The 27,052-nt window shown below is 41.9% G+C and overlaps 1 protein-coding gene across 1 annotated transcript in view; it reads left to right on the top strand.

Moving 5' to 3' along the window:
• Positions 1-11,445: 11,445 nt before the first annotated feature.
• Positions 11,446-27,052, top strand: part of pmepa1 (prostate transmembrane protein, androgen induced 1) — a 90,200-nt gene continuing 74,593 nt past the window's right edge. The window contains exon 1 of the mRNA XM_039015118.1: positions 11,446-11,793. Coding sequence (XP_038871046.1) covers positions 11,688-11,793 — 106 coding nt within the window. The 5' untranslated portion in view covers positions 11,446-11,687. The remainder of the gene's footprint in view (positions 11,794-27,052) is intronic.

Genomic DNA, 27,052 nt, shown 5'->3' with positions numbered 1-27,052 from the left:
GTGGCCAAGTATCAACAGACCCACAACTTGTTTTTTTAATCAAAACCCAGCCCTTTCGTGACACCGCCAGCTACTGGCTCAACATTGTAATCCAAGATGGCGTAGCAGTCAGATTACTTTTGTTCTTGTCGTGTCCCGTGTATATATCTTTTTTCTTTGCATATTTTTCTTAACCTCAACTTCAACATACTCTCCTGCAATCCGCCTCACCCAATGTGGTATGGATCTGCTATTTTCTTTACTTTTAAACCGGAACCCCAACAGAAGCTAGCCAGCTAACTAGCTAGTAGTCAGCTAGCCACTGCTAGCGGTCATCAGCTACCTTTAGCCCGGACAACTCTCGCCAGTTTGCACAGTGCGACTCAAACCAGAGCAAATCTGACTTATTTTTCTCCATATCTCCGGATTCCTACCGCAAGCTCTGAACCTTTTCACCTGGATCATCGCAGCTAGCTAGCTGCTATCCGAGTGGCCACTCCTGGCTAACGTCTCTGTCCCGACACAGTAACTAATTAGCCTGGAGTTAGCCTTTACATCTCCCGGCTAGCCGTAGAGGTCCATCAGCCACTCCTTGGGCTACAATACCTATTTTGCCAATTGGCCTGAACCCCCGCCGACCCATCACGACTGGACTACCGACGTAATTCGCCCGAGGGGGTTTTTCAATCTGGCTCCTCTGTTGCCACGACTCCTGAATGCCCATCTGCTAGCCTGCTAGCCACGGCCTGCTAGATGTCTAGAGCATATCGGACTGTTAGCTTATGAGGCCCATTGGACAAATTCTTTGGCCACTATACCTATTTTGCCAATTGGCCTGGACCCTTTTACCACACGGAGCCCTGCTGATCCACGACGACTGGTCTGCCGACGTAACAGCACGAGGGGGCTACAACAGACTTAATCCGTCGTGACGTCCCTCTAAGGCCCTTCTGCTAATTTGCTAGCCCCAGCCTGCTAGCTGCCTGAATCGCCGTGTCTCCAGCCCACCGAGCCACTCACTGGACCCCTTTGATCACACGGCTACGCATGCCTCTCCCGAATGTCAATATGCCTTGTCCATTGTTTTGGTTAGTAATTATTACCTTATTTCACTGTAGCTCAATACGCCTTAGTTAACCCTTTAGTTCCACCTCCCACACATGCGGTGACCTCACCTGGTTTAAATTATGTTTTTAGACACCATATCGCTCTCATTGTCACTCAATGCATAGGCTTACCTCCACTGTATTCACTTCCTACCATACCTTTGTCTGTACATTATGCCTTGAATCTATTTTACCGTGCCCAGAAACCTGCTCCTTTTATGCTCTGTTCCGAACGTACTAGACAACCAGTTCTTATAGCCTTTAGCCATACCCTTATCCTACTCCTCCTCTGTTCCTCTGGTGATGTAGAGGTTAATCCAAGCCTTGCAGTGCCTAGCTCCACTCCCATTCCCCAGGCGCTCTCATTTGTTGACTTCTGTAACCGTAAAAGCCTTGGTTTCATGCATGTTAACATTAGAAGCCTCCTCCCTAAGTTTGTTATATTCACTGCCTTAGCACACTCTGCCAACCTGGATGTCCTAGCCGTGTCTGAATCCTGGCTTAGGCAGACCACCAAAAACCCTGAAATTTCCATCCCTAACTAACATTTTCCGACAAGATAGGACTGCCAAAGGGGGCGGAGTTAGCCTGCAGAGTTCTGTCTTACTATTCAGGTCTGTACCCAAACAATTTGAGCTTCTACTTTTAAAAATCCATCTTTACAGAAACAGGTCTCTCATCTTTGCTGCTTGCCATAGACCACCCCCAGCTACCCCCAGCTGCGCCTTGGACACCATATGTGAATTGATTGCCCCCCATCTATATTCAGCGCTCGTGCTGTTAGGTGACCTAAACTGTGACATGCTTAACACCCCGGCCATCCTACAATCGAAGCTTGGTGCCCTCAATCTCACAAATGATCAATGAACCCACCAGGTACAACCACAAATCTGTAAACACGGGCACCCTCATAGATATCATCCTAACAAACCTGCCCTCCAAATACACCTCTGCTGTCTTCAACCAGGATCTCATTGCCTGTGTCCGTAATGGGTCTGCGGTCAAACGACCACCCCTCATCACTGTCAAACGCTCCCTAAAACACTTCAGCGAGCAGGCCTTTCTAATCGACCTGGCCCGGGTATCCTGGGTTCACTCCAGACCTGACTGCCCTTGACCAGCACAAAAATATCCTGTGGCGTACTGCATTAGCATTGAATAGCCCACGCGATATGCAAGTTAGGAACCAATATGCAAGTTAGGAACCAATATGGAAAGGCTAGCTTTTTCAAACACAAATTTGCATCCTGTAGCACAAACTCCAAAAGTTCTGGGACACTGTAAAGTCCGTGGGGAATAAGAGCACCTCCTTCCAGCTCCCCACTGCACTCAGGCTAAGAAACACTGTCACCACCGATAACTCTACGATAATTTCAATAAGCATTTTTCTACAGCTGGCCATGCTTTCCACCTGGTTACCCCAGTCAACAGCTCTGCACCCCCCCACAGCAACTTGCCCAAGCCTCCCCCATTTATCCTTCGCCCAAATCCAGATAGCTGATGTTCTGAAAGAGCTTCAAAATCTGGACATGCTACAAATCAGCCGGGCTAGACAATCTGGACCCTCTCTTTCTAAACTTATCTGCCGAAATTGTTGCAACCCCTATTACTAGCCCTTTCAAACTCTCTTTCGTATCGTCTGAGATCTTTAAAGATTGGGAAGCTGCCACGGTCATCCCCCTCTTCAAAGGGGGAGACACTCTAGACCCAAACTGTTACAGACCAATATCTATCCTACCCTGCCTTTCTAAGGTCTTTGAAAGCCAAGTTTAACAAACAGATCACCGACCATTTCGAATCCCAATTCTCTGCTATGCAATCTGGTTTCCGAGCTGATCACCTCAGCCACGCCCAAGGTCCTAAATGATATCATAACCACCATCGATAAGAGACAGTAATGTGCAGCTGTATTCATTGACAGAGTTGAAAGCCTTGATCAGGTCAATCACCACATTCTTATCGGCAGACTCAACAGCCTTGGTTTCTCAAATGACTGCCTCGCCTGGTTCACCAACTTCTCTGATAGAGTTTTGTCTGTCAAATCAGAGGGCCTGTTGTCCGAACCTCTGGCAGTCTCTATGGGGGTGCCACAGGGTTCAATCCTCTGGCTGATTCTTTTCTCTGTATATATCAATGATGTCACTCTTGCTGCTGGTGATTCTCTGATCCACCTCTACGCAGACGACACCATTCTATATACTTCTGGCCCTTATTTGGACACTTAACTAACCTCCAGACGAGCTTCAATGCCATACAACACTCCTTCTGTGTCCTCCAACTTCTCTTAAATGCAAGTAAAACTAAATGTATGATCTTCAACTGATCGCTGCCCACCCGTCCAGCATCACTACTCTGGACGGTTCTGACTTAGGTATTTGTAGTTGTCCACATATTCTAGGTGTCTGGTTAGACTGTAAACTCTCCTTCCAGACTCACATTAAGCATCTCCAATCCAAAATTAAATCTAGAATCGGCTTCCTATTTCGCAACAAAGGATCCTTCGCTCATGCTGCCAAACATACCCTCGTAAAACTGACCATCCTACCGATCCTTGACTTTGGCGATGTCATTTACAAAATAGCCTCCGACACTCTACTCAGCAAATTGGATGCAGTCTATCACAGTGCCATCCGTTTTGTCACCAAAGCCCCATATAGTACCCACCACTGCGACCTGTATGCCCTCATTGGCTGGCCTTCGCTTCATATTCGTCACCAAATCCACTGGCTCCAGGTCATCTCTAAGTCTCTGCTAGGTAAAGCCCCGCCTTATCTCAGCTCACTGGTCACCATAGCAGAACCCATCCGTAGCACATTCTTCAGCAGGTATATCTCACTGGTCACCCCCAAAGCCAGTTCCTCTTTCGGCTGCCTTTCCTTCCAGTTCTCTGCTGCCAATGACTGGAACGAACTGCAAAAATCACTAAAGCTGGAGACTTATATCTCCCTCACTAGCTTTAAGCACCAGCTGTCAGAGCAGCTCACAGATCACTACACCTGTACATAGCCCATTTGTAAATAGCCCATCCAACTACCTCATCCCCATACTGTTATTTTATTACTTTGCACCCCAGTATCTCTACTTGCACACTCATCTTCTGCACATCTATCACTCCAGTGTTTTAATTGTAATTATTTCGCCACCATGGCCCATTTATTGCCTTACCTCCCTTTTCCTACCTCATTTGCACACACTGTATATAGACTTTTTCTATTGTATTATTGACTGTATGTTTGTTTATTCCATGTGTAACTCTGTTTTTGTTTTGTCGCACTGCTTTGCTTTCTTGGCCAGGTCGCAGTTGTAAATAAGAACTTGTTCTCAACTAGACTTCCTGGTTAAATAAAAAATACATATTTCTTAAATACTGCGCCCATAATTCCGGTTGTGAAAATAGCACAAATATTTCTGACACACCCCTGAACCTATAACGCTACCGCTAGTGCTAAGATTTACCATTGCATTAGATTTGTTTAAAATAGAGCCTAGGATGTTATACGTCGTCGAGGTCTATGGGCGCATTCTGCTGCCCATTCGGAACTCAGGCAAGGCAACTCATCAGCCAATGGCGAATTCTTGTCTGTTAACGCAGGTTTCATAGCCACATTTTTTCCCAAGCTGTCAAAAATAATGATGCCGCAGACTGAAATGGAGATACTGCCTGCGTCGGCGACATGGCCATGAATTGAGCAGCGCTATATTTGCTCTCCCCCGCCTGGCTCACGCAGCTAAGCTGCTCAAAGAACAAAGGAATGTTTGGCGGAAAAGAGGGGCAGAGCACCGAGCGTTATGATAATCATCACCATCTATACTGGGAGGTGTGAATTGCAGACAATTACCACACGCTCAGATAGAAGCCATTAGCCATTAGCCCAAACAAAGCAAACCATGTTTCCAAGTTGATACATGTGCATCCAGGTATACTTATGTGGGTAAGTCAACTTATTTGAATGACATCGTTTCATATGATTTAATACCAGTGGTGGGCCGTCAGGGCCTGCAAGGCCTTCTCTGCTGGCCTAAACATCATCAGAATATAATTTTTTTTAAAATATATTTTCCCACAAATATGTATTAAATTATTCCCCAGAGTAAGAGTTATACTCTTCATTTCATAGCTTTCCTCTTGGTTGCACTGCTTCCAGCCCCAGGTTGAGATTTGGAGGGCTTGTCTTTATGTTAGATCTTTTATCCAATCATATTCAGCCATCATGTGTTGCCAGGGGTCTAAAATCTGCCCTCAGGCCTTCAGAATCAACAGTGCGGGCGCTTGTCGCTTATAGTGAATGGAAATGAAAATTTAGTGTCAACCAATCAGCTTTAGAGTTGGCTATTGTACGCCTGCTGGCTGGCTCCAGTGTTACACAGGAGCCAGCTAGCAGGCGTAGTGCGTGCACGTCTTTTGATTGGATTACCAATATTGAGAGGCAGGTCCTATGGAGATCTAGGAAACTGAATTTGATAAACGAATTAATTCGCGTACTACTAAGCTGTTTTTTCAACCCACAATGGCGGAAGGAGGAGAAGATATCGATTTGGTCGAGGATATAATTATAACGCCATTCTCAAGACGAACTTTTCAAGAAAAGTTAGACATTGTAAGGAGAGGTCGCCCGACGCCACAAAGCCTGTCACAGGCGGGAAAGGGCTTTGTTCGCTCGCCACTTTCAAAGTTTCAACTACGAGCGCTGTCAATGGCTCCTTGGCTCCGAGAAGCACTGCAAACTGTACTGCTGGGAATGCCTATTATTTGCAAGTGATCGATTTGGTGTTTGGAGCCACACTGGCTTTGCAAACTTGAGTTGTCTAACCAAGGCAGCAACGAGACACCAAAGTACGGCTGGGCACTAACAAGCAATGGTGCTTTTGAAAACTTTTGGGGACACCGGAGTGGATCTACAGCTCAAAGAACACGCGCGCAGGGCAACGGAGCTGCACAATGAAAAGGTGAAGGGAAATATTGAAAAGACTCATTGATTGTGTCATGTTTTTGGGTAAACACTGTTTACCCAAAAATGTCAATTTGTCAATTTCAAGGTGACGCAACGCCTGGTTATACTGCGTTTCTGTCTAAATGTATAGTGTCTAGAGCCATGGCATCATAATGAGGTGGATTCATTCGGGTGGGACTGTGTAATACCTCACAGAAGGCCCAGGCCCCAGGCCCACGGCACGCCACTGTTTAATACATGTTATTAACAAAGTCTTCTTCATTGGAAGTAAACTTCTATGTGAAATAATTGCAGTCATGGCTGTCTTGGTTGTAGAAAAGCAGGAATCTCTAAAGCTGTCCCAGCAGAGACACGCATGCGGGGGGGACACACACTATGGCTGCACAATCCACCAACTGAGCAAAGGGACACATCCTTTGGCTGGAAATAGCTAAAAAGGTGTGGAAAACCATTGTAAATTAGTGACACATCACAATACGTCAAACCAATCAAATGCCCTGCTTGGGCGGAGCTCCATAGGTGAAAACCTTATGGTAGGAACAACAGTGTGAGGATGGCCGGGAAATTGAATCCGGTCGCAGATTAAAACCGTATCAAAATATGTTGATGTATGCCGTCTTTTTGTTGAGTTTGACATCACCGGTAGGAACTACTATTACCTGGTCAGAAAATAGTGGGGAAACAACCTCGTCTCCAGGCTCAATTGCTATATACATTGCATTCTGAAAGTATTCAGACCGCTTCACTTCTTCCACATTTTCCACGTTACAGCCTTATTCGAAAAAGGATTTCCCCTCACCAATCTACACGCAATACCCCATAATGACAAAGCAAAAACAGTTTTTTTAGACATATTTTGGAAATGCACTTTGTTGAAACACCTTTGGCAGCGATTACAGCCTCAAGACTTCTTGGGTATGATTCTACAAGCTTGGCACACCTGTATTTGGGGAGTTTCTCCCATTCTTCTCTGCAGATCCTCTCAAGCTCTGTCAGGTTGGATGGGGAACGTCGCTGCACAGCTATTTTCAGGTCTCTCCAGAGATGTTAGATCAGGTTCAAGACCGGTCTCTGGCTGGGCCACTCAAGGACATTCAGAGACTTGTCCCGAAGACACTCCTGCGTTGTCGTGTGCTTAGGGTTGTTGTCCTGTTGGAAGTTGAACCTTCGCCCCAATCGGAGGTCCTGAGCGCTCCGGAGCAGGTTTTCATCAAGGATTTCTCTGTACTTTGCTCTGTTCATCATTCCCTCAATCCTGACTAGTCTCAGTCCCTGCTGCTGAAAAACATTCCCACAGCATGATGCTGCTACCACCATTCTTCAGAGGGGATGGTGCCAGGTTTCCTCCAGACACGACGCTTGGCATACAGACCAAAGAGTTCAGTCTTGGCTTCATCAGACCAGAGAATCTTGTTTCTCATGGTCTGAGAGTCCTTCAGGTGCCTTTTGGCAAACTCAAAGCGGGCTGCTGTGCCTTTTATTGAGGGAGTGGCTGCCGTCTGGCCACTACCATAAAGGCATGATTGGTCGAGTGCTGCAGAGATGGTTGTCCTTCTGGAAGGTTCTCGTATCGCAACAGAGGAACTCTGGAGCTCTGTCAGTGACCATCGGGTTCTTGGTCACCTCCCTGACCAAGGCCCTTCTCCCCCGATTGTTCAGTTTGGCTGGACGGCAGCTCTAGGAAGAGTCTTGTTAGGAACCACCTTTTTCCAATGAAGAATGATGGAAGCCACTGTGTTCTTGGGGACTTTCAATGCTGCAGAAATGTTTTGGTACCATTCCCCATATTTGTGCCTCGACATAATCCTGTCTCGGAGCTCTACGGACAATTCCTTAGACCTTTTGGATTTGTTTTGCTCTTACATTTTCTGTCAATTTTGGGACCTTATATAGACAGACGTGTGCCTTTTCAATCATGCCCAATCAAGTTGTAGAAAAATCTCAAAGATGATCAATGGAAAGAGGATGCACCTTATGTAAATAAGGTATTTCTGTTTTTTAATTTTTTAATACATTTGCAAAAACCTATTCGCTTTGTCATTATGGGGTATTGTGTGTAGATTGAGGATAAAAAAAAACTATTTTAGAATAAGGCTGTAACGTAAAAATTGAAATGGTCTAGACATTGTGTGTATATATCATATATAAACAAAATCTGCATCCCAAATAGCACACTAAATAGCTTAAAAATATATAGTTTTGATGTTCGGTTGAAGCAACGTTGACGTCACTTGTGGTCTTTACTGGCCTTAAAGAGAAAAGATGATGGTTGTTTATACTACATGTGCAAATATGTTGTGTGTATAAATAAGGCATGACAGAGATGGTTTGACATCCATTGCAATACAGATACATCAATTAGGAAATACTATACAACCAAGACACGGCCGTTCCATTCTGTCAGACCCTGGGCTGGGGTGTATTCATTAGGGCACACCATTGTAAACCATAGCAAAATGTTTTGCAAAGGATTTTTTTTTTCTTATTTGACAAATACAGGTTAGTCCCTCCCCGTTTCTGCCTGTTTTCTTACATTTGGTTCCTAGTGAATACGCCCCAAGTGTATTTTGTCAGCAGTCAAAATGTTACATATTTCATTTAAATCCATAAAATAATCAAGTGCATCATACTACATTTTTTTGGTGTCCCAAGAGCTCATCAATGCAAACTTGCCTTGTATTGCCATATTTGTTGGAGGGCAGCTATTCCTCTAGTCCAGTGGTTCCCAAACTTTTTATAGTCCCGTACCCCTTCAAACATTCAACCTCTGTCACGATCGTTATATGGTGGAAGAGAGGAGGACCAAGGCGCAGGGTGATAACAATACATCTTCTATTTATTGAAGACGAAAATGAAGAACACTTAAACAAACTACAAAACAACGACCGTGACGCTATAAACAAATAGTGCAGACACAGGCAACTAACATAGACAATAACCCACGAAATACCCAATGAATATGGCTGCCTAAATATGGTTCCCAATCAGAGACTATGATCAACAGCTGCCTCTAATTGAGAACCAATCTAGGCAGCCATAGACATACAAACACCTAGACTAGACACTGCCCCATAAACATACAAAACCCCTAGACAATACAAAACACATACATCCCCCATGTCACACCCTGACCTAACTAAAATAATAAAGAAAACAAAGATAACTAAGGCCAGGGCGTGACAACCTCAAGCTGCGTACTAGCACCAGGTTCAGCGCACTCTCAAATGTTTTTTTGCCATCATTGTACGCCTGCCACACACACACTATATGATACATGTATTAAACATAAGAATGAGTGAGTTTGTCACAACCCAGCTCGTAGGAAGTGACAAAGAGCTCTTATAGGACCAGGGCACAAATAATAATATAATAATAATCAATAATTTTGCTCTTTATTTAACCATCTTACATATAAAACTAACCACAGTTTAATGAGAAGGGTGTGCTTGAAAGGATGCACATAACTCTGCAATGTTGGGTTGTATTGGGGAGAGTCTCGGTCTTAAATCATTTTCCACACAGTCTGTGCCTGTATTTAGTTTTCATGCCAATGAGGGTCGAGAATTCACTCTCACATAGGTACATGGTTGCAAAAGGGTATCAGTGTCTTAACAGCACGATTTGCCAAGGAAGGATACTCTGAGCGCAGCCCAATCCAGAAATCTGGCAGTGGCTGCTGATTTAAATAAAATGTAAGGGATAACAAATCCAGTTGTTTGTCATCCGTTTCGGGAAAGTACCTGCGTAATTGCGCACCCAATTCACTCAAGTGCGTTGTTATAGCACATTTGACATTGTCCGTAAACTTGTTCATTTGCACATAAAAAAATCATACAATTATGGAAAGACCTGTGTGTTGTCCTTGTTAATGCAGACAGAGAAGAGCTCCAACTTCTTAATCATAGCCTCAATTTTGTCCCGCACATTGAATATAGTTGCGGAGAGTCCCTGTAATCGTAAATTCGGGTTCATTCAGGCGAGGAAAAAACATCACCCAGATAGGCCAGCCGTGTGAGAAACTCGTCATCATGCAAGCGGTCAGACAAGTGAAAATGAAGGTCAGTAAAAAAAACTTGTCAATACTTTGCCCCTTGATAGCCAGCGCACTTCTGTATGTTGTAAAAGCGTTACATGGTTGCTGCCCATATCATTGCATAGTGCAGAAAATACAAGAGTTCAGGGGCCTTGCTTTAACAAAGTTAACCATTTTCACTGTAGTGTCCAAAACATCTTTCAAGCTGTCAGGCATTCCCTTGGCAGCAAGAGCCTCTCGGGTTGATGCTGCAGTGTACACAAGTTGCGTCGGGAGCAACTGCTTGCATACGCGTTTACCACTCCACTATGTCTCCCTGTCATGGCTTTTGCACCATCAGTACAGATACCAATATGAGCAGCAGCTACGTTTGGCTACATAAGGCCTGTTAGTGGAATTCCCGCGAGAGTGTAACGGTTAATGTGATTGGATGTTAATTATTTCACTAGGCTACCTGTATTTGACATTGTGTTATTTCGCTGAACACTAGATGGTTAAATTTGATTTTTGACAGCGAAACGAGGCTACTCAGGCATGGAAAAAAAACTCACTCAAATGTATAGCTCTGTTGGAAAATGTGCAAAAAAAATGTGAATCACATTTTTATTTGGCGTACCCCCGACGGCATTGTGCGTACCCCTGGGAATACGTACCCCAGTTTGTGAATACCTGCTCTAGTCTAAAGTAACACATATTTAACTTGAGCAAGTAGGCCTGCAACCTATTACAGACATGTTTTTACAAAAATATCATGATCTGCAATGATAGTCTGAAATGTGTGTACATTGTAGAAAATCATATAGGCTATATATCTTCAGACATAGAAGAAGCTATTCTTTCTCTGGGTCACAGAACAGTCATGCGGCTTTCAAGACATTGTTATGTCATCGTTAAAACCACAGGAAGGTGGCATTAATCTATTGGCATCAGAGTAGACAAGCAAATGAGGCTGTGGTAAAGTTAGAACAAATGTACTGCGTTAGATAATATTAAATGCAAGAAGATTTTAATTATAGCCCAGTAAGCCCACCCATGTGCGGTACATATGCTTGAAACAGAGCATGTTACTACTCTTTTTGAACACTAAAATTAAAATATATGAAATTAATCAGTGTATGACTGGTGTTTCAGTTTGATTTTCTTTTCCAAAACGAATGAAAATTACTGTCAATCTAATATGCAGCTTCCAATGCAGATTGGCTACAATAAACTGTGTTGCCATCAGACTGCGATTCGATTGGCCAGACATCCTGTCACTCTTGCCAGTTCGTCTGGTGTTGACGTAATCTTGTCTGCCTCTAAGCCCCGCCCCAAGAGGAGCTCAGCCGACTTGGACTTGAATGAGGTGAGCTCAGAAGCCCGTCAGACAGACGGATACAAAGTAGCACAAGCTGTTCACAAACATCGGGGATACTGGAGTACCGACGGCAGGCTGCGGCCCGGGGAGGGGGGGAGGACGAAGGCAACTGTGACCCTAGAACCTTAACTTCCACCCGCAAAGAATTTACCAAGAAAGAAAATATCGTTTTTATGTGATTTCTGCACCGCCGCGCGCGCTAGAGAAGTGAACTGGAGAGAGCTCTTCGATACGTTTTTCTCCTACATTTCCAGATTTAAATGTTCAACTTCATGGGTCTAATAAACGGTACAGCGGCCATCCAGACCAATGTATCCTGTACATGTAACTGCAAACGCTCGACTTCATTCCAAAGCATGGAGATCAGTAAGTACTTTTGTTATGTTCAAGCTGCTACTTTTTGTACTTTTCTTTCCCACTTCGAATGACCAAGCTTGTCAACCAAGCTAAGCTGTCTGTTAGGTCTCGCAGACTTCCATTGCGTGGCTGGTAGGCTAGCTAGCTTAGCTATCTATCCAAGCTCTTTCTGCTTTCAATTCAGCAAAATGTCTGGCTGACTGCCTGGTTTTTATGTGCAACGTTTCTCAGCCATAACATGTCACAGCTACTTTTTGTCTAGGGGATTTTTGTCAACTAAAAAAGGTCTAGACTGTCTGCCGTGGTTTGACATGATGAAATGAAAGCTTATCTGGTCGTCATAACAAAGTTGACTCTTGTGCAGGCCAGACGTCTGGCTATCTCTGATTTCCAGTAATTGGCTCTAAATAAGGTCAATTATACTTCCATAAAAGGTGGCTCAGTGAAGACATTTTATAATACAAACCGTGTACATGTATTGTGTATGTATATGGACAATGAAAGCAAATTATTTGGTTATTGGAGTGATCTTGTAAACCTAAATCTTGATCATACCATGCAGATAGTGGACCAAATATGTAATGGTGGCATGAGAGGCTTTCTTTATCATAGTAACATTTTGCATATTTAAATCAGTAGATTGATTATTCTACCAGGGATTCATGAATTTATAAAACACAATAAATAGCGTTAGAAATATGTTTATTTATAGTTATTTATGAAATAGTTTAGAGTATAGGGGTGATTATTAGACATGAACAATAATACAATTATCGTCTCTTCTAAATCCACTCGGAAATGTCATTCAGTTACAATAGAGATTCGATATAGTCACAAACTAATTTAGGAGTAAAGCGGAATTTCCTATTGTGCTAAGCTCTGCCTGCAAGAACTGCATGATGTTTTGTCTAGAGATGGAGGGGATAAAAAAGAGTGAGAGATGCTCCCTGGTTTGATAAGAGTTTCCCCAAAGAGACAACCGGTCTGGATATCTTAGGGACTGATCTGGACATATTGAATTCCTCAAAGTAATGGACTGTGAGCTCATGTCTCCTGCATACAGTCTCCTCTTTTCCACACGAAAATATTTTTAGCCAGGAAAGAGACAAAATTCAATTTTTTTCCCCCCGGTGCAATTATGGAATTTTGAACGTGATCTGATCTTGGTTTCCCCATGATAAATGCGCCTTGTATCCTGTCTGAAGTGTTTTGTTTCTCTGTGGTAGGGCAGTCTTGACTGAAGATGAAGTGTAAAAGGTGCATGTCTGAAAGTGTTTCCATTATCAGAAACAAATACAATGGGAAGCCACTGCGTTTTGTCTAGACAGCCCCCCGAAAGAATGAGACGTGGTGGATGACAAAGCTTCAAAATCAGATAAATGGAAAATGTAAATACCATGGCCAGAATTAGGTTATTCACTTTGGTTTCCTCTGTTACTCAACTCAGCCTATTTGGGAATGCTCTATCTCTCTGAGCATTTAAAAGAATATGTTGAAATCAATTTCAACGCTTATCTGACTGTGTGGGTGGTGGTGGTGGTGGGGAGCTCATCTCAAGCTTTGATTTGGTGCTGTCTGGCGTTCTAAAGAACAGAAAGCCAATAGAATGTATAGTTCTACATGGGATGAAAGATATTCGGCAACCCACACTTCCTCTCAATCTCAGATGATATTTGTCACAACATTATACAACGCACTTATTCAGTACACAAGCTCCTCTTTTCCCCCTATTTCTTCAGTGAAGCTGTATATTTCTAAGCTTCCAAATACTGCTTAACAATTTCATGGCAGGTAGCCTTTAAACGGTTAAGAGCGTTGGGTACTAACCGAAAGGTCGCTGGTTTGAATCCCAGAGCAGGCCAGACGAAAAACTGCCGCTGTGCCCTTGAGCAAGGTGTTTAACCATAATTGCTCCTGTGAGTAGCTCTGGATAAGAGTGTCTGCTAAATGACAAAAATGTACCCTATTTATTCGATGCAATGATAATAAACACTGGTGGAAAAGAGCGTTTGATGCACTATACCAAGTTATCTAGCCTAAATAAAGTCGTTGATAAAAACTGTGACCTTCTATGGCTATTTTTCTCTGCCCAGACTGGAGGGCTGAATTGTTTCTTGATTTGTGATGAATTCCTGTTGAACGTTTGATTCTGTCGAGGCTCTGGTTCCTTCCCAGCAAGTGCTTTGAAGACATTCCAAGAGGAATCAGAAAATACTTCACTCTGCTCGAGATAGTGAGTGTGATACTTTAATTAATTGTAATACGATACTCTCCCATTATACACACACGAAGGGCAGAGGTTTAGGTTTTCTTTTAATCTGTTTCTCTCTATTCCCCAAAAAAGTTAACTGAAATATGAGTTTACCTTTTAAGGGCTTACTCACTGAGTAGAGTTATGGGGGTGAAATTTCTATTTACATATGTGCATACAGTTGAAGTCAGAAGTTTACATACACTTAGGTTGGAGTCATTAAAACTAGTTTTTCAACCACTCCACAAATTTCTTGTCAACAAACTATAGTTTTGGTAAGTCGGTTAGGACATCTACTAAGTCATTTTTCCAGCAATTGTTTACAGACAGATTATTTCACTTATAATTCATTGTATCACAATTCCAGTGGGTCAGAAGTTTACATACACTAAGTTGACTGTGCCTTTAAACAGCTTAGAAAATTCCATAAAATTATGTCATGGCTTTAGAAGCATCTGATAGGCTAATTTACATCATTTGAGTCAATTGGAGGTGAACCTAAGGATGTATTTCAAGGCCTACCTTCAAACTCAGTGCCTATTTGCTTGACATCATGGGAAAATCAAAAGAAATCATCCAAAACCTCGGGAAAAAACTGTAGACCACAAGTCTGGTTCATCCTTGGGAGCAATTTCCAAATGCCTGAAGGTACCACGTTCATCTGTACAAACAGTAGTACGCAAGTATAAACTCCATGGGACCACGCAGCCGTCATACCGCTCAGGAAGGAGACGCAATCGGTCTCCTAGAGATGAACGTACTTTGGTGCGGAAAGTGCAAATCAATCCCAGAACAACAGCAAAGGACCGTTTGAAGATGCTGGAGGAAACAGGTACAAAAGTATCTATATCCACAGTAAAACAAGTCCTATATCGACATAACCTGAAAGGCTGCTCAGCAAGGAAGAAACCACTGCTCCAAAACCGGCATAAAAAAGCCAGACGGTTTGCAGCTGAACATTGGGACAAAGATCGTACTTTTTGGAGAAATGTCCTCTTGGTCTGATGAAACAAAAATAGAAATGTTTGGCCATAATGACCATCATTATGTTTGGAGGAAAAAGGGGGAGTCTTGCAAGCCGAAGAACAGCATCCCAACCGTGAAGCACGGGGGTGGCAGCATCATGTTGTGGGGGTGCTTTGCTGCAGGAGTGACTGGTGCACTTCACAAAATAGATGGCATCACTTGAAAGGAAAATTATTTGGATATATTGAAGCAACATCTCAAGACATCAGTCAGGAAGTTAAAGCTTGGTCGCAAATGAGTCTTCCAAATGGACAGTGACCCCAAGCATACTTCAAAATTTGTGGCAATTTGGCTTAAGGACAGCAAAGTCAAGGTATTGGAGTGGCCATCACAAAGCCCTGACCGCAATTCCATAGAAAATTTGTGGGCAGAACTGAGAAGGCGTGTGTGAGCAAGTAGGCCTACAAACCTGCCTCACTTACACCAGCTCTGTCAGGAGGAATGGGCCAAAATTCACCCAACTTATTGTGGGAAGCTTGTGGAAGGCTACTTGAAACATTTGTCCCAAGTTAAACAATTTAATGACGATGCTACCAAATACTAATTGAGTGTATGTAAACTTCTGACCCACTGGGAATGTGATGAAAGTAATAAAAGCTGAAATCAATCATTCTCTCTTATTCTGACATTTCACATTCTTAAAATAAAGTGGTGATCCTAACTGACCTAAAACGGGGCATTTTTACTTGGATTAAATACCAGGAATTGTGAAAAACTGAGTTTAAATGTATTTGGCTAAGGTGTATGTAAACTTCCGACTTCAACTATACACTTTTCTATTCACATTAGCGATGGGAATGTCACGAGCCGAGAGAGGGTTCGGTATACGTTCTTGCGTCGCAGCTCAAAAGTACTGTAAATGTCACAGTAGCCACTAGGCAGGAGGCCAAGCAAACTATACACATAGCTAGCTACTAGCTAAAGTTATGCAAGCAACTCTTCATGTGTCTACCAATATTACACTTAATAGTTGCAACAAAACCATATTTATCTCATGAATAATGCAACAATTCACAACCATGTCAAGACATTTTCTTTCTTTGTACACATTTTTACTTCAAGACAAAAGCACAGAGTTACTGCTAGCTAAAGCTAACAACATGTCATCAAGTAATGTTAGCATATCAAAATGAACGATTACCCCTCTAATACAAATATACAAGTACAGTAGACCTACCTTTTAACATTACAACCAACCAATAATTTTTATCAATATCATGCAAATCATTAGGCTATATGTGGTAAAATCAAATTGTGAATGAAAACTTTGGTATAATTCACTGGGGACTTGAGCTGTTTTATATGGAAGCCCTTTCCCACCACCCGAAAATAAAATACATATAGATCATCCATATAGGTTATGTTTCTTAATTTGTAGCATTGTGTGGCAATTTCCATTTGTCAACGTTGTAGAAATCGGCACATCAGGTCCGCCGACAAACGTGTAATGAACTTGCCAGCTTGTAGTTCTAAAAAAACGGAAATGAGTTAGCATTTTCTACCTCTAGTTCATTGAGCATTCCTATGGGCGAAATTAATGGGGAATGGAGTTTTGGGATATATGCCAAAATAAGGTCTGAGGTTAACACGGGCTTAGGAGATCTTATGTTTCATTTTGTTCTATGAGATAATATTAGTCAGTTGACGTGACTTTTATGAATTATGAAGCCTTTACGTGGTCAAAATGTCAGTTGCTAACGAGTCGCTAACTGTCAGAGAAATGGAACTACAACATTAGTCATACATTTTTTTCACGTAACTATGTCGACCACGCAAATTAGTCTACGCTACAGTCCACCAAAAAGCTAGTTAGCTTAGTGAGCTTTCTGCTTCCCAGCTCGAAGGAAAATGCAAGGATGTTATATTGTTTGTTTCAGGCTGAAACCTTTTTACTTGTTTTTATTACATAAATGCATCAAAATTCACAAATAGTAATATTAGCTGATGAGATTCTCATAAAACAAAATGTAAAAGATCAAAGCCTTGGTTTACTGCAGACCGTATTTTTGGTGTTTATCCAAAACAAACAATTTCTCCATAGAATTTGTCCAACAAGACATGGCGGAGTTAGCTTCTGCAAGTGTCTACAAAAAGACTCCATTACTATTGCTCTCTATTTGCCCCAGCACTTTTCATTTGATTTAATAAAAAAATATTTACACAAGCGTTGAAAAGATGGACAAAGTACTGTTATTTTGACTGATTCACCTCATGATTTGTTTTAACAGGGTTTTTGTTTTCATCCTCCCTATGGCCAGGAGTTTTTCCAGGAGTAAAAACAAAAACAAAATATGTCCTGATTAGAAAAAATCTGGTCCCAGATTTGTATGATCTACTATATATATGTTTTATAGTATTGACATTAAATAAAACTTGAGAGAAATGGGCTTCCATAGATTTACGTAAGCTCAATGCAGCCGGCAGGCAGCAGCTACTGTGACAATTTCAGAATGTAACAGGCTGTTACTGCAATTTCAGGTAAAAACTCAATAAAACAAGTCTCAAATATAACCAAAATGTCAATACATTTCAGCTGTTTCTATTCAGCTATTATCATTTATACTGTAGGAGTGTTGAGTTCAACGAAGACAATAAACTAATACCCTGATCGGAAGGGGGGCAACTGTTGGGAGAGTGTCGTGCACAACCTCCGGAGGTAGCTCTGGAGACGTTATAATTTTGCAACTTTATACAACAGTATTGTAACTCGAGAATTGATACCTCTTGACAACCTCTCAAATGTCCCTTTGCTATTGTCAATGTGAAAACAATCTAATAGGCATGTCAATGCTCTCCGGGGTATAAGCCACAGTAAACACTGCTCTACAACCAACTAACTAATAGCAGTTTGGTGTATACGTCAATATAATGCCTTGGAGGTGTGAAACCAACAGAGCAGTCAGTCTCGCCAAAGCTAATGAGGCTTACAAACATTAATTCAACCTTAAATTCTCAGAAGGATTGGAAACAAGGAAGGGCCTTGGGCAAGGGATGGTTGTCTCACTGATTTCCATGGGGAATTCATTTCTCAATCAATTGTAACATTTGATAACGAATAATATGATACGGTGTGGGTTCTGTCCATATTCTTGCTATTCACACAAAGTTTTGAAGAAAGGGGGGATCCAGTGCAGTCGATGGGCCTAATCATTTGTCGCTAAAGAATGTCATTTTTAAATAGGCCTAGTATTGTGCCCGCTCTAATTCCATTTGCAGTTAGGGTTGTATACTGTTTTTAAGAGCAAGGGCTTTTATTTTGAAAGGGGAATTCACACAGTACACCTACACACACATACACCTGTGAGCCAGGCTGGGAGTCTGGCACGCAACTTAATTTTCCTGCATCTTTACTCTGAAGACAGTTTGGGAAAACAGGCATCGGGGAACATAACCAACCACAGACCGTGGAATGTTCTGTGTTCGACACCATTTTCTCTCTCTCTCTCTCCATGTCTTAGCAGGTCTTCAGTTGAGCAATCTGCACAGGAGCCCATATTCCCCCAAAGAGGTGTTTGTTCATGCATTCTCTTGTTTCTCTTTTCGTTGGTAAGGAGAGGGTCTGTCTGACTAGCTCTCGTAGGTCTGAATTTCAAGTGACTGTCATTCTTTAGAGAACAGGGCACATCTGCAGGTTGGCAGATTTGTTGGAATCAGAATGCGGCAGCTTAGAGGTTGAGGTGATTTTAAATTAAAATCTATTCTGCTCTTTCTTATTGTGAAGTACAGTCTTGATTGTGATCAAATTGGACTTGGGTGAGCAACAAAGACTGTCCTTCATCGCTCTCTGTTTTTGGAAACCACTAGGTCTATTTTGGTGTGTTTCTTGTCATGCTGTAAATCTCTTAAATGCTGGCTAAATACATTTCAGTGTCATGTGGGGAACGTCACCCCAATGGCTGTGTCGGAATTCTCATACTAAAAGTATTTACCTTGTACTACATATAGCCTACTACTTAGAACATACTGTTTGTATAATGTATGCAGTAAGCTCCTACATACTACAGTTACACACTAGGCCAACATGCTACTGTTCACCCATATTAAGGAAATGTTCTATTGCTCCATCATGTTATCGACCACCATTTGTTCACTTTTGCTCTTACAGCCGTCCCCTTTTCTGTTTGCATTGAATTGTTGGTCTGAAAAGGGTGATTCTCTTTCTGAAAAGTGTACAGTGAATTCCTATTACATGAAAAGGCTAAATTAAGTATGACATCCTGTCATTCAAGGCATACCCCAATTATGACACATTCTTGTATACTGCTGTATACTATATCTTTTATTCTTGCTTTGGGTACACTAAAAATGTACTAAATACGATGTAGTATGAGCAATTGGATACAGTCCTGTGAGAAATAGAATACTGAATCTATTGTCATCCTAAGCGTTATTTCAACTATCAGGCACCTTCTTTTCAGTGCCACTAACACAATCCCCAGCATTTTATGTTTATTGGAATAGCACTTCCTATTTACTTGTTTTGAAGAACAAACGATTTATGATTTGTAACCGTCTGGCCGGCATAGAACAGGCCCAGGCAGTGACAAGACGGACCACCCAGGAAAGTCTAGCTCACATCGCCCCACCCCAACACCCCCTCTCCTCATACCCAAGAAAACAGAGAATCAAATCTGCTACTAATTCAAGAGAACATGAGGAATATTCCTTTGGACAGGATACAGGTTTTGTTCAGTAACTCCCTCCCTCCTTCACTCTTCTTTCTCTATCACTTGTTCCCACACAGTGCTATTCTCCCTTTTTCATTCTTTTTCAGTCAGGTGCAAACATTACAATGGTTGGTTAATTATGCCATTTAGTGTTTCCTTTAAGATTATTTTAGAATTGGATAAAATGAACCGTTAATCCTACACAATTACTTAAATGAAATGACAAAGTGGTTAGATTGGAATTTTTTGAGGTGGCCAATAACCTGTTAATGGTTAGGCTACCATTAGTTCTTATCCCTTCTACACATGTTGTTCTTTTGTAAATGGAGGAATATTTTTTTTCCCTCATTAGGAGCAAGTCAAAAGTGACCTATTCTGGTTACAGAGGCCTAATAGAGGGTTTAATTATAATTTACCCTAATGAAGCAACATCAGGGTCATGTTCAGTGGTCATGGAATGGACGAAAACACTTTGAAACGGAGATGTGAAATGGGGAGGTACAATACTTTCTGAACTTAGGCCAGGGTGAAAGTAAGTGTTGCACCATTTCATTCCAGAGCTTGTGTGACTGCTCATGTGAAACCATTTTTAATCAAACCCTCATTTCTATATTATATCATAACCGTTACCAGGAGGCAAGATCTCTGACTCAGGTTGAAGGAATGTAACTTTGGGAGTCTATTTGCTCATACCTTCAAATTTACCTCCCTCCCCTCATACCTCCCTCCCCGGATCCTGCATGTACAGTAATTGCAGGGTAAGATTATTTTAGTCACTCCATAACCCTGTGTGTACCCCATCCCCACCCACCTAACCCCATCTCCATGGGTTACTGAACTAGGCCGCAGCCAAAACCAATGATCTCATCAGTACCACTCACTGCCCAGTCATTGAAAAAACACAGGCCTCTTCCCTTTGAAGTCCTTGCTCATCTGCTCTGACACACCAGCTGTGCGTGAGCTAGCTAGCCAACCGGCATCCATTTGCATTGGAAATGAGGTGGAAGACACAAGACCTGGCAAAACCTGCCAGCAACACGGGAAAAATCACAAAGTGAGTCCTGACCACAGACCTTACTCACTCACCCTACTTATCAAGACTATCAGATTCTTTAACTCCCTTCAGTTCTCCCCCTACGGCTCTATCTGTGGGTACCATTGGGCCCCTGTGAGGACTTGCTTGTGTACAGTACAGGGAATAAGGGTCCACAAGCAAGCAGATCGAGCTCTGAGCTGTATAATGCTTTATCTCCCCACCCCCTTCAGTTGTTATCAGTGTAGTCCTGGGCTCCATTCCCATCCAGTCACCTCCCCCCCCCCCCCCCCCCCTTGCCTCCCTCTACCCCTGCTCCCTCGCCCCCAGCCCTAGGGGGATAGGCACTAACATGCATGTCCTTTGTTGTCTGAAGCTGGCCAGAATGCCAGACTGGGGAGACTTTTTTTGGAAGTTAGAATTTATTTGGGTTATTCAGTTCTGGGAAAGAGTGACCGGGAGAAAGAGAGGATATTAGTGTGTGTATAATGTTTGTTCATGTAATTTTACTTGTTTGTTTATTTGTTTGAGTGCACACACACAAGCCATGTATGTGCATGTACACAAGCCATGTGTGTGTACGTGCATGTTCAACTAGTCGATTGTTTGGTTGATAGGCTATTGGTCCACTGAGATATATATATATATATATATTTTTTTTATCCAGCAGTAGCAAATATATATATATAGATTTTTATGGCACGCTCAGTGAACTAATCCATTGCGTCTATCAATTCCCCATCATATATTTTACCAGTAGTACATTTACCGTTAATTCCTATAATTTCTCATCTACAATGTTTGTTTGGTTACGGTAATTTATGTGAATGGTTTCAATATATTATTCCAGTATTTTACTATTTTCATTGTTCGGAGTTGACACGTTGGTTGCAGAGCGCAAAACCAATGCTACAAATTCCGTTTACGAGTTTTGTCCATTTAGTCATTGTCTTTTGTTTGGAGCGTTCCTGTCAATATTGAGTAAGGACGCGCATCTGATTTACGCATAGCAGGGATGCAAACTAGTCACCTTTTGGCGACATTCGCCGTTTTGAATCCAAAATAGGTGGCCTACGTGATTCGTGTAGATCCGATGAGAAACATTTGGGGGGTGCACTACTGGCTGTAAGCGAATGAGTACGTTTTGGAGCAATACTGGCTGTATCCAAGGCTCAGCCAATCGTTCACATAACAATAGAATGCAGCGCAGCACATGACTAAAGAAAGAAGAGACAACCAACTTGCTAGTTACAGCATCAGCGCTCGCTCTGGAAAGGCAGCTTGCCAGTTACAGCAGTGCATCCCCTGAACGACAATGAAGAGGTAACATGAGGTGAGAAGCCTGACCACGGAGACGGGGGTGAGAAGGTGATGAAGCGTACTTCATGAGCTGTAACCGAAAAACAACTGGCATTTGGAAAGTTTGAGGTGAGGAAGAAAGTGTGGTGGAACAAGTATTAGCATAGTTAAGTATCTTGCTAGCTGGATCGAATTCTCCGTTAGCTAGCCAGAGAAATGTAGAGCAACATTATCCAACTCATCTGAGCAAATAATTGAGTTCATAGTCTGAAAATTAGCTTGCTAATAAAGCCAGACAGCTAATGTTAGCTAGCTTACGTTGCAACTGCAGATGAGCTAACATTAGTAACCTAACCAATTCGCTATAGTATTAACTGGTATACGACTCCTTGCTGTTCCTCAAGTTAACTCGTTAGTTGCTTACTGGACCCTGGCAATCCGTGTGAAATGTTAACTAGCTAACGAACTAACCACTATCTTAACTAATGTTTTCTCTTTACAGTATGTGGTTAATTTTCAGAATGAGAGAATTAGATGAAAATGAGGCATTGCTTGTTAAACAAGTGGATTCAGGGATCAAGTGTAGCTGGAGCTGGGCCTGGCTTAAGCTGGATGCCACTATAGAGGTGAAAGGAACACCACACACTTTCCCTCATTCAGTACAGTAGATATAAAGGGGTATGCCAGGTGTACTCTGCCTGAAAGAGATCAATTTTGCCAACAAAGGGTATCATGCTCTGCTGGCACATTGTAGCACAGATGTCCACAGGCAGAAAGTGTGCAATGTAATAATGTGAAGTGTAGCCCAAAGATATTGTTTTTGTTGTGTAGAACTTGACAGTAACACATATGTGTGTGTGTGTGTGTGTGAGTGAAGGGGGATTATAAAAAATGTTAGTCAGTGATTGTTATTGTTGCACACATGTAGCCTTGTGCACTTGATCAATGTCTACTATAGTGGGCACTATAATAGAGCAAAAATAGAATGCCTGTTTGTTTCATTCTATTTCTACTTTAAGATGTTTTTTCCCCATATTGTTTGTGTGTGGTTACAAGCATTATATTATAGAGGCTGTCATGGCTAACTGCAATATTAGTGTATTGCTTTTTTTAATCAAGACTTGAGTGTCATTTGCAGTAAAGTCTAGGCAACAAGTAACATTGGATTGCTTTCTTACATTTTTTTTAGCTGTGTTATGTTCACATTAACCACTTTCTTTTACACACAGAGATAGATCATATTCTTTGTGGTTTACTTAGTTAAAACCTGGATTTCCTCCTAGCAGTCACCTTTTTGGGCCCACACCAGTTTGCATCCCAGGCATAGAAGTAGGCTTATAGGCTACCTGGCTTGCATATAAATGTTTCCACTTGTGGATCTGATCGTGTTTCTGATTGGTTTAATACACCACCACTAATGAGCTGTGGAGCTTCTCAAAGCAATGTTTTCTTCACCTCAAACAGCAAGCAAACAAGTCTGTTTTTACATCCATTGAAATTGACAATAGATCCTCAATATATTTGTAAAATCTTTTCAGTTCTTTTCACTTTGCGTGAAAGGAAAAAATGTCATGCTCTGATCCAATGGTAATGTCATAAAATAAGCCTACCTGATTACCTCTTATCCCTTGCGCAGATAGCCTACAGCTGTGTTTGTCCCGAGCTCACTGGTGCAGGAAACTCTTACATGCTGACCACACCGGTCTCCTTTTATTTTATTATTTTTTTATTTTATTTCACCTTTATTTAACCAGGTAGGCTAGTTGAGAACAAGTTCTCATTTGCAACTACGACCTGGCCAAGATAAAGCATAGCAGTGTGAACAGACAACAACACAGAGTTACACATGGAGTAAACAATAAACAAGTCAATAACATGGTAGAAAAAAAGAGAATCTATATACAATGTGTGCAAAAGGCATGAGGAGGTAGGCAATAAATCGAATAATTACAATTTAGCAGATTAACACTGGAGTGATAAATCATCAGATGATCATGTGCAAGTAGAGATACTGGTGTGCAAAAGAGCAGAAAAGTAAATAAATAAAAGCAGTATGGGGGTGAGGTAGGTAAATTGGGTGGGCTATATACCGATGGACTATGTACAGCTGCAGCGATCGGTTAGCTGCTCAGATAGCAGATGTTTAAAGTTGTTGAGGGAGATAAAAGTCTCCAACTTCAGAGATTTTTGCAATTCGTTCCAGTCGCAGGCAGCAGAGAACTGGAAGGAAAGGCGGCCAAATGAGGTTTTGGCTTTAGGGATGATCAGTGAGATACACCTGCTGGAGCGCGTGCTACGGGTGGGTGTAGCCATCGTGACCAGTGAACTGAGATAAGGCGGCACTTTACCTAGCATAGCCTTGTAGATGCCTTGGAGCCAGTGGGTCTGACGACGAACATGTAGCGAGGGCCAGCCGACTAGGGCATACAGGTCGCAGTGGTGGGTAGTATATGGGGCTTTGGTGACAAAACGGATGGCACTGTGATAAACTGCATCCAGTTTGCTGAGTAGAGTATTGGAAGCTATTTTGTAGATGACATCGCCGAAGTCGAGGATCGGTAGGATAGTCAGTTTTACTAGGGTAAGTTTCGCGGCGTGAGTGAAGGAGGCTTTGTTGCGAAATAGAAAGCCGACTCTAGATTTAATTTTGGATTGGAGATGTTTGATATGAGTCTGGAAGGAGAGTTTGCAGTCTAGCCAGACACCTAGGTACTTATAGATGTCCACATATTCTAGGTCGGAACCGTCCAGGGTGGTGATGCTAGTCGGGCGTGCGGGTGCAGGCAGCGAACGGTTGAAAAGCATGCATTTGGTTTTACTAGCGTTTAAGAGCAGTTGGAGGCCACGGAAGGAGTGTTGTATGGCATTGAAGCTCGTTTGGAGGTTAGATAGCACAGTGTCCAAGGAAGGGCCAGAAGTATACAGAATGGTGTCGTCTGCGTAGAGGTGGATCAGGGAATCGCCCGCAGCAAGAGCAACATCATTGATATATACAGAGAAAAGAGTCGGCCCGAGAATTGAACCCTGTGGTATGCGTGAGTGTTGCAAAATACATTTACATATACATGTTATTCAATAATTTCATTCAAACTGCTTGCGCGTCAACGATCGTCTGCGTAGCTAGGCATATACCCATGTGGGTGATTGAAAGTTGAACAAGGTTCACATTCCAGTCCAGTTGGTTGCCAAACGCCATATAAAATCCACAGAAGAAGAAGGAGACTGAACAAGGAGAGATTACTAGAAACTATGTTTCCCCTTTTATCTGTCGATGAATTGTCGGAGTAGAGAACACACGATTTTGTGTGACTGAAAATGGCTCAAAATTCTGTTCAGGTAAAATAACAACCCAATGTTTTTATCCCAGGACAAAATAGCTAGCAACAGCAAGCTAGCTAGCTAAATGTCCATGAATACTTCATAATGTTTCGACCTGTCCCCAAATTAATATTGTTGGTTCAGAGTTCGTTTTGATATTTCAACCTGCTTGTCCTGACCACGTCTGGTGTGACTGGACAAAATCCACATGCGTGCGATTGCAAAGGACATTTCAATAGCATTTTGGGTCATTCCATGTGATATCAGCAAGCTATGACACCCACCATCTCAAATTGTTCTGAAATTGTTTCTGTAGTTAGAAACAGATAAAGATAAGCATACCTGCAACATTATTTTATTCTAAGACAATTTGACCTCTTTGAAATTAATTGATTGCACCCAAATTGGCCATTTCATTTATAGGATTCATATAATATTCAGCAAATATAGTACCCAACGTCTGATTTTGACCAAACCTCTTAACAATGATTTAAGAAAATAAATGTTCAAAAGCCAGCCACGGACCGCCAAGACCACCCAACAGCAAATATACAGTATCTGTTCTCTATGGTTTGACAAGTAGTATGCCGCTTGGATAAATATTTATTCATCCTATGTAATGTATTCTCAGTGAATTTGGTGCTGTTTATTTTTCCCTTTTCAGAGAAATGAGTAATTGAAGTCGTCTATGTCCCATCACACAACCTGATAATATCAGGTTCTAACCACTAGATGGTGCTGATCCTGCTGTTAGGCGAAAAAAGTGTGAAGAATCCCCTCCCCTCAATGTTAACTCAAAACGTAATATTTTAATTATAATGATTTATACATGTACAATGAAGAGCTAACGTTGGGAGAATGTATTTGTCCAAATGATTTTTCTTTGAGATCCATATGAAAACAAAAAACAGGACTATTTATTTTTTTATTTTTTATTTCATTCTTTCTCTTTCTTTTCTGTCTTCAGTGCATCTCCTGTTGCAGTGATGTTGCCAAATCCCAAATTATTTTGGCAACCAGTTGCAGTGGCTGGTACTCCAATGGTACTTGTTTTTGGTAGAAAATGTGTGTCCTCTTTGTTTGGCCAAGAAAGTGACTTTGCTGGATTACTTAGATGCATGCTTTTCAGCTTTACTTCAATGTGTTCATCATTCACATCCTCCACAAATACAATCCAGTACTCATCATAGAAGCAAAGTAGAAAATTAGAGGCTCGCGCATTCACCATTGTATTCTCATCTATAGGTTTCCTAAGGACCAAGTCAAACGTAATGCATAATCTGGGCAGTACCCAACTTCAGCTGTGGCCAATTAACTATCTAGTGGTGAGGACAACTTCAATGACAAATTTCTCTGAACAGGGGGAACAAAACCCTCACCAAATTCTTTGAGAATACATTACATAGGATAAAGAAACAATACTCCAAGCCACAGCTCCATACTACTTGCCAGACATAGAAAACTGATACTATATACATGTTATTGGTGTGGGTGGTCCGTGGGTGGCAAAAAAAAAATCGGTGGATTCGTCATGTCTTACTTACTAAAATAAGTTTAGCCCTAATTGAATGTTGGGTACTATATTTATTGAATATAGGAATCCTATCAATTTAAAATTGCCAATTTGGGTGCAATCAATTAGCTTAATTCCTCAGTAATCAAAATATATTTCAA

Source organism: Salvelinus namaycush, chromosome 2 (genome assembly GCF_016432855.1).
Source record: "Salvelinus namaycush isolate Seneca chromosome 2, SaNama_1.0, whole genome shotgun sequence".
NCBI lineage: Eukaryota > Metazoa > Chordata > Actinopteri > Salmoniformes > Salmonidae > Salvelinus > Salvelinus namaycush.
This window is presented reverse-complemented; position numbering and strand designations above follow the sequence as displayed.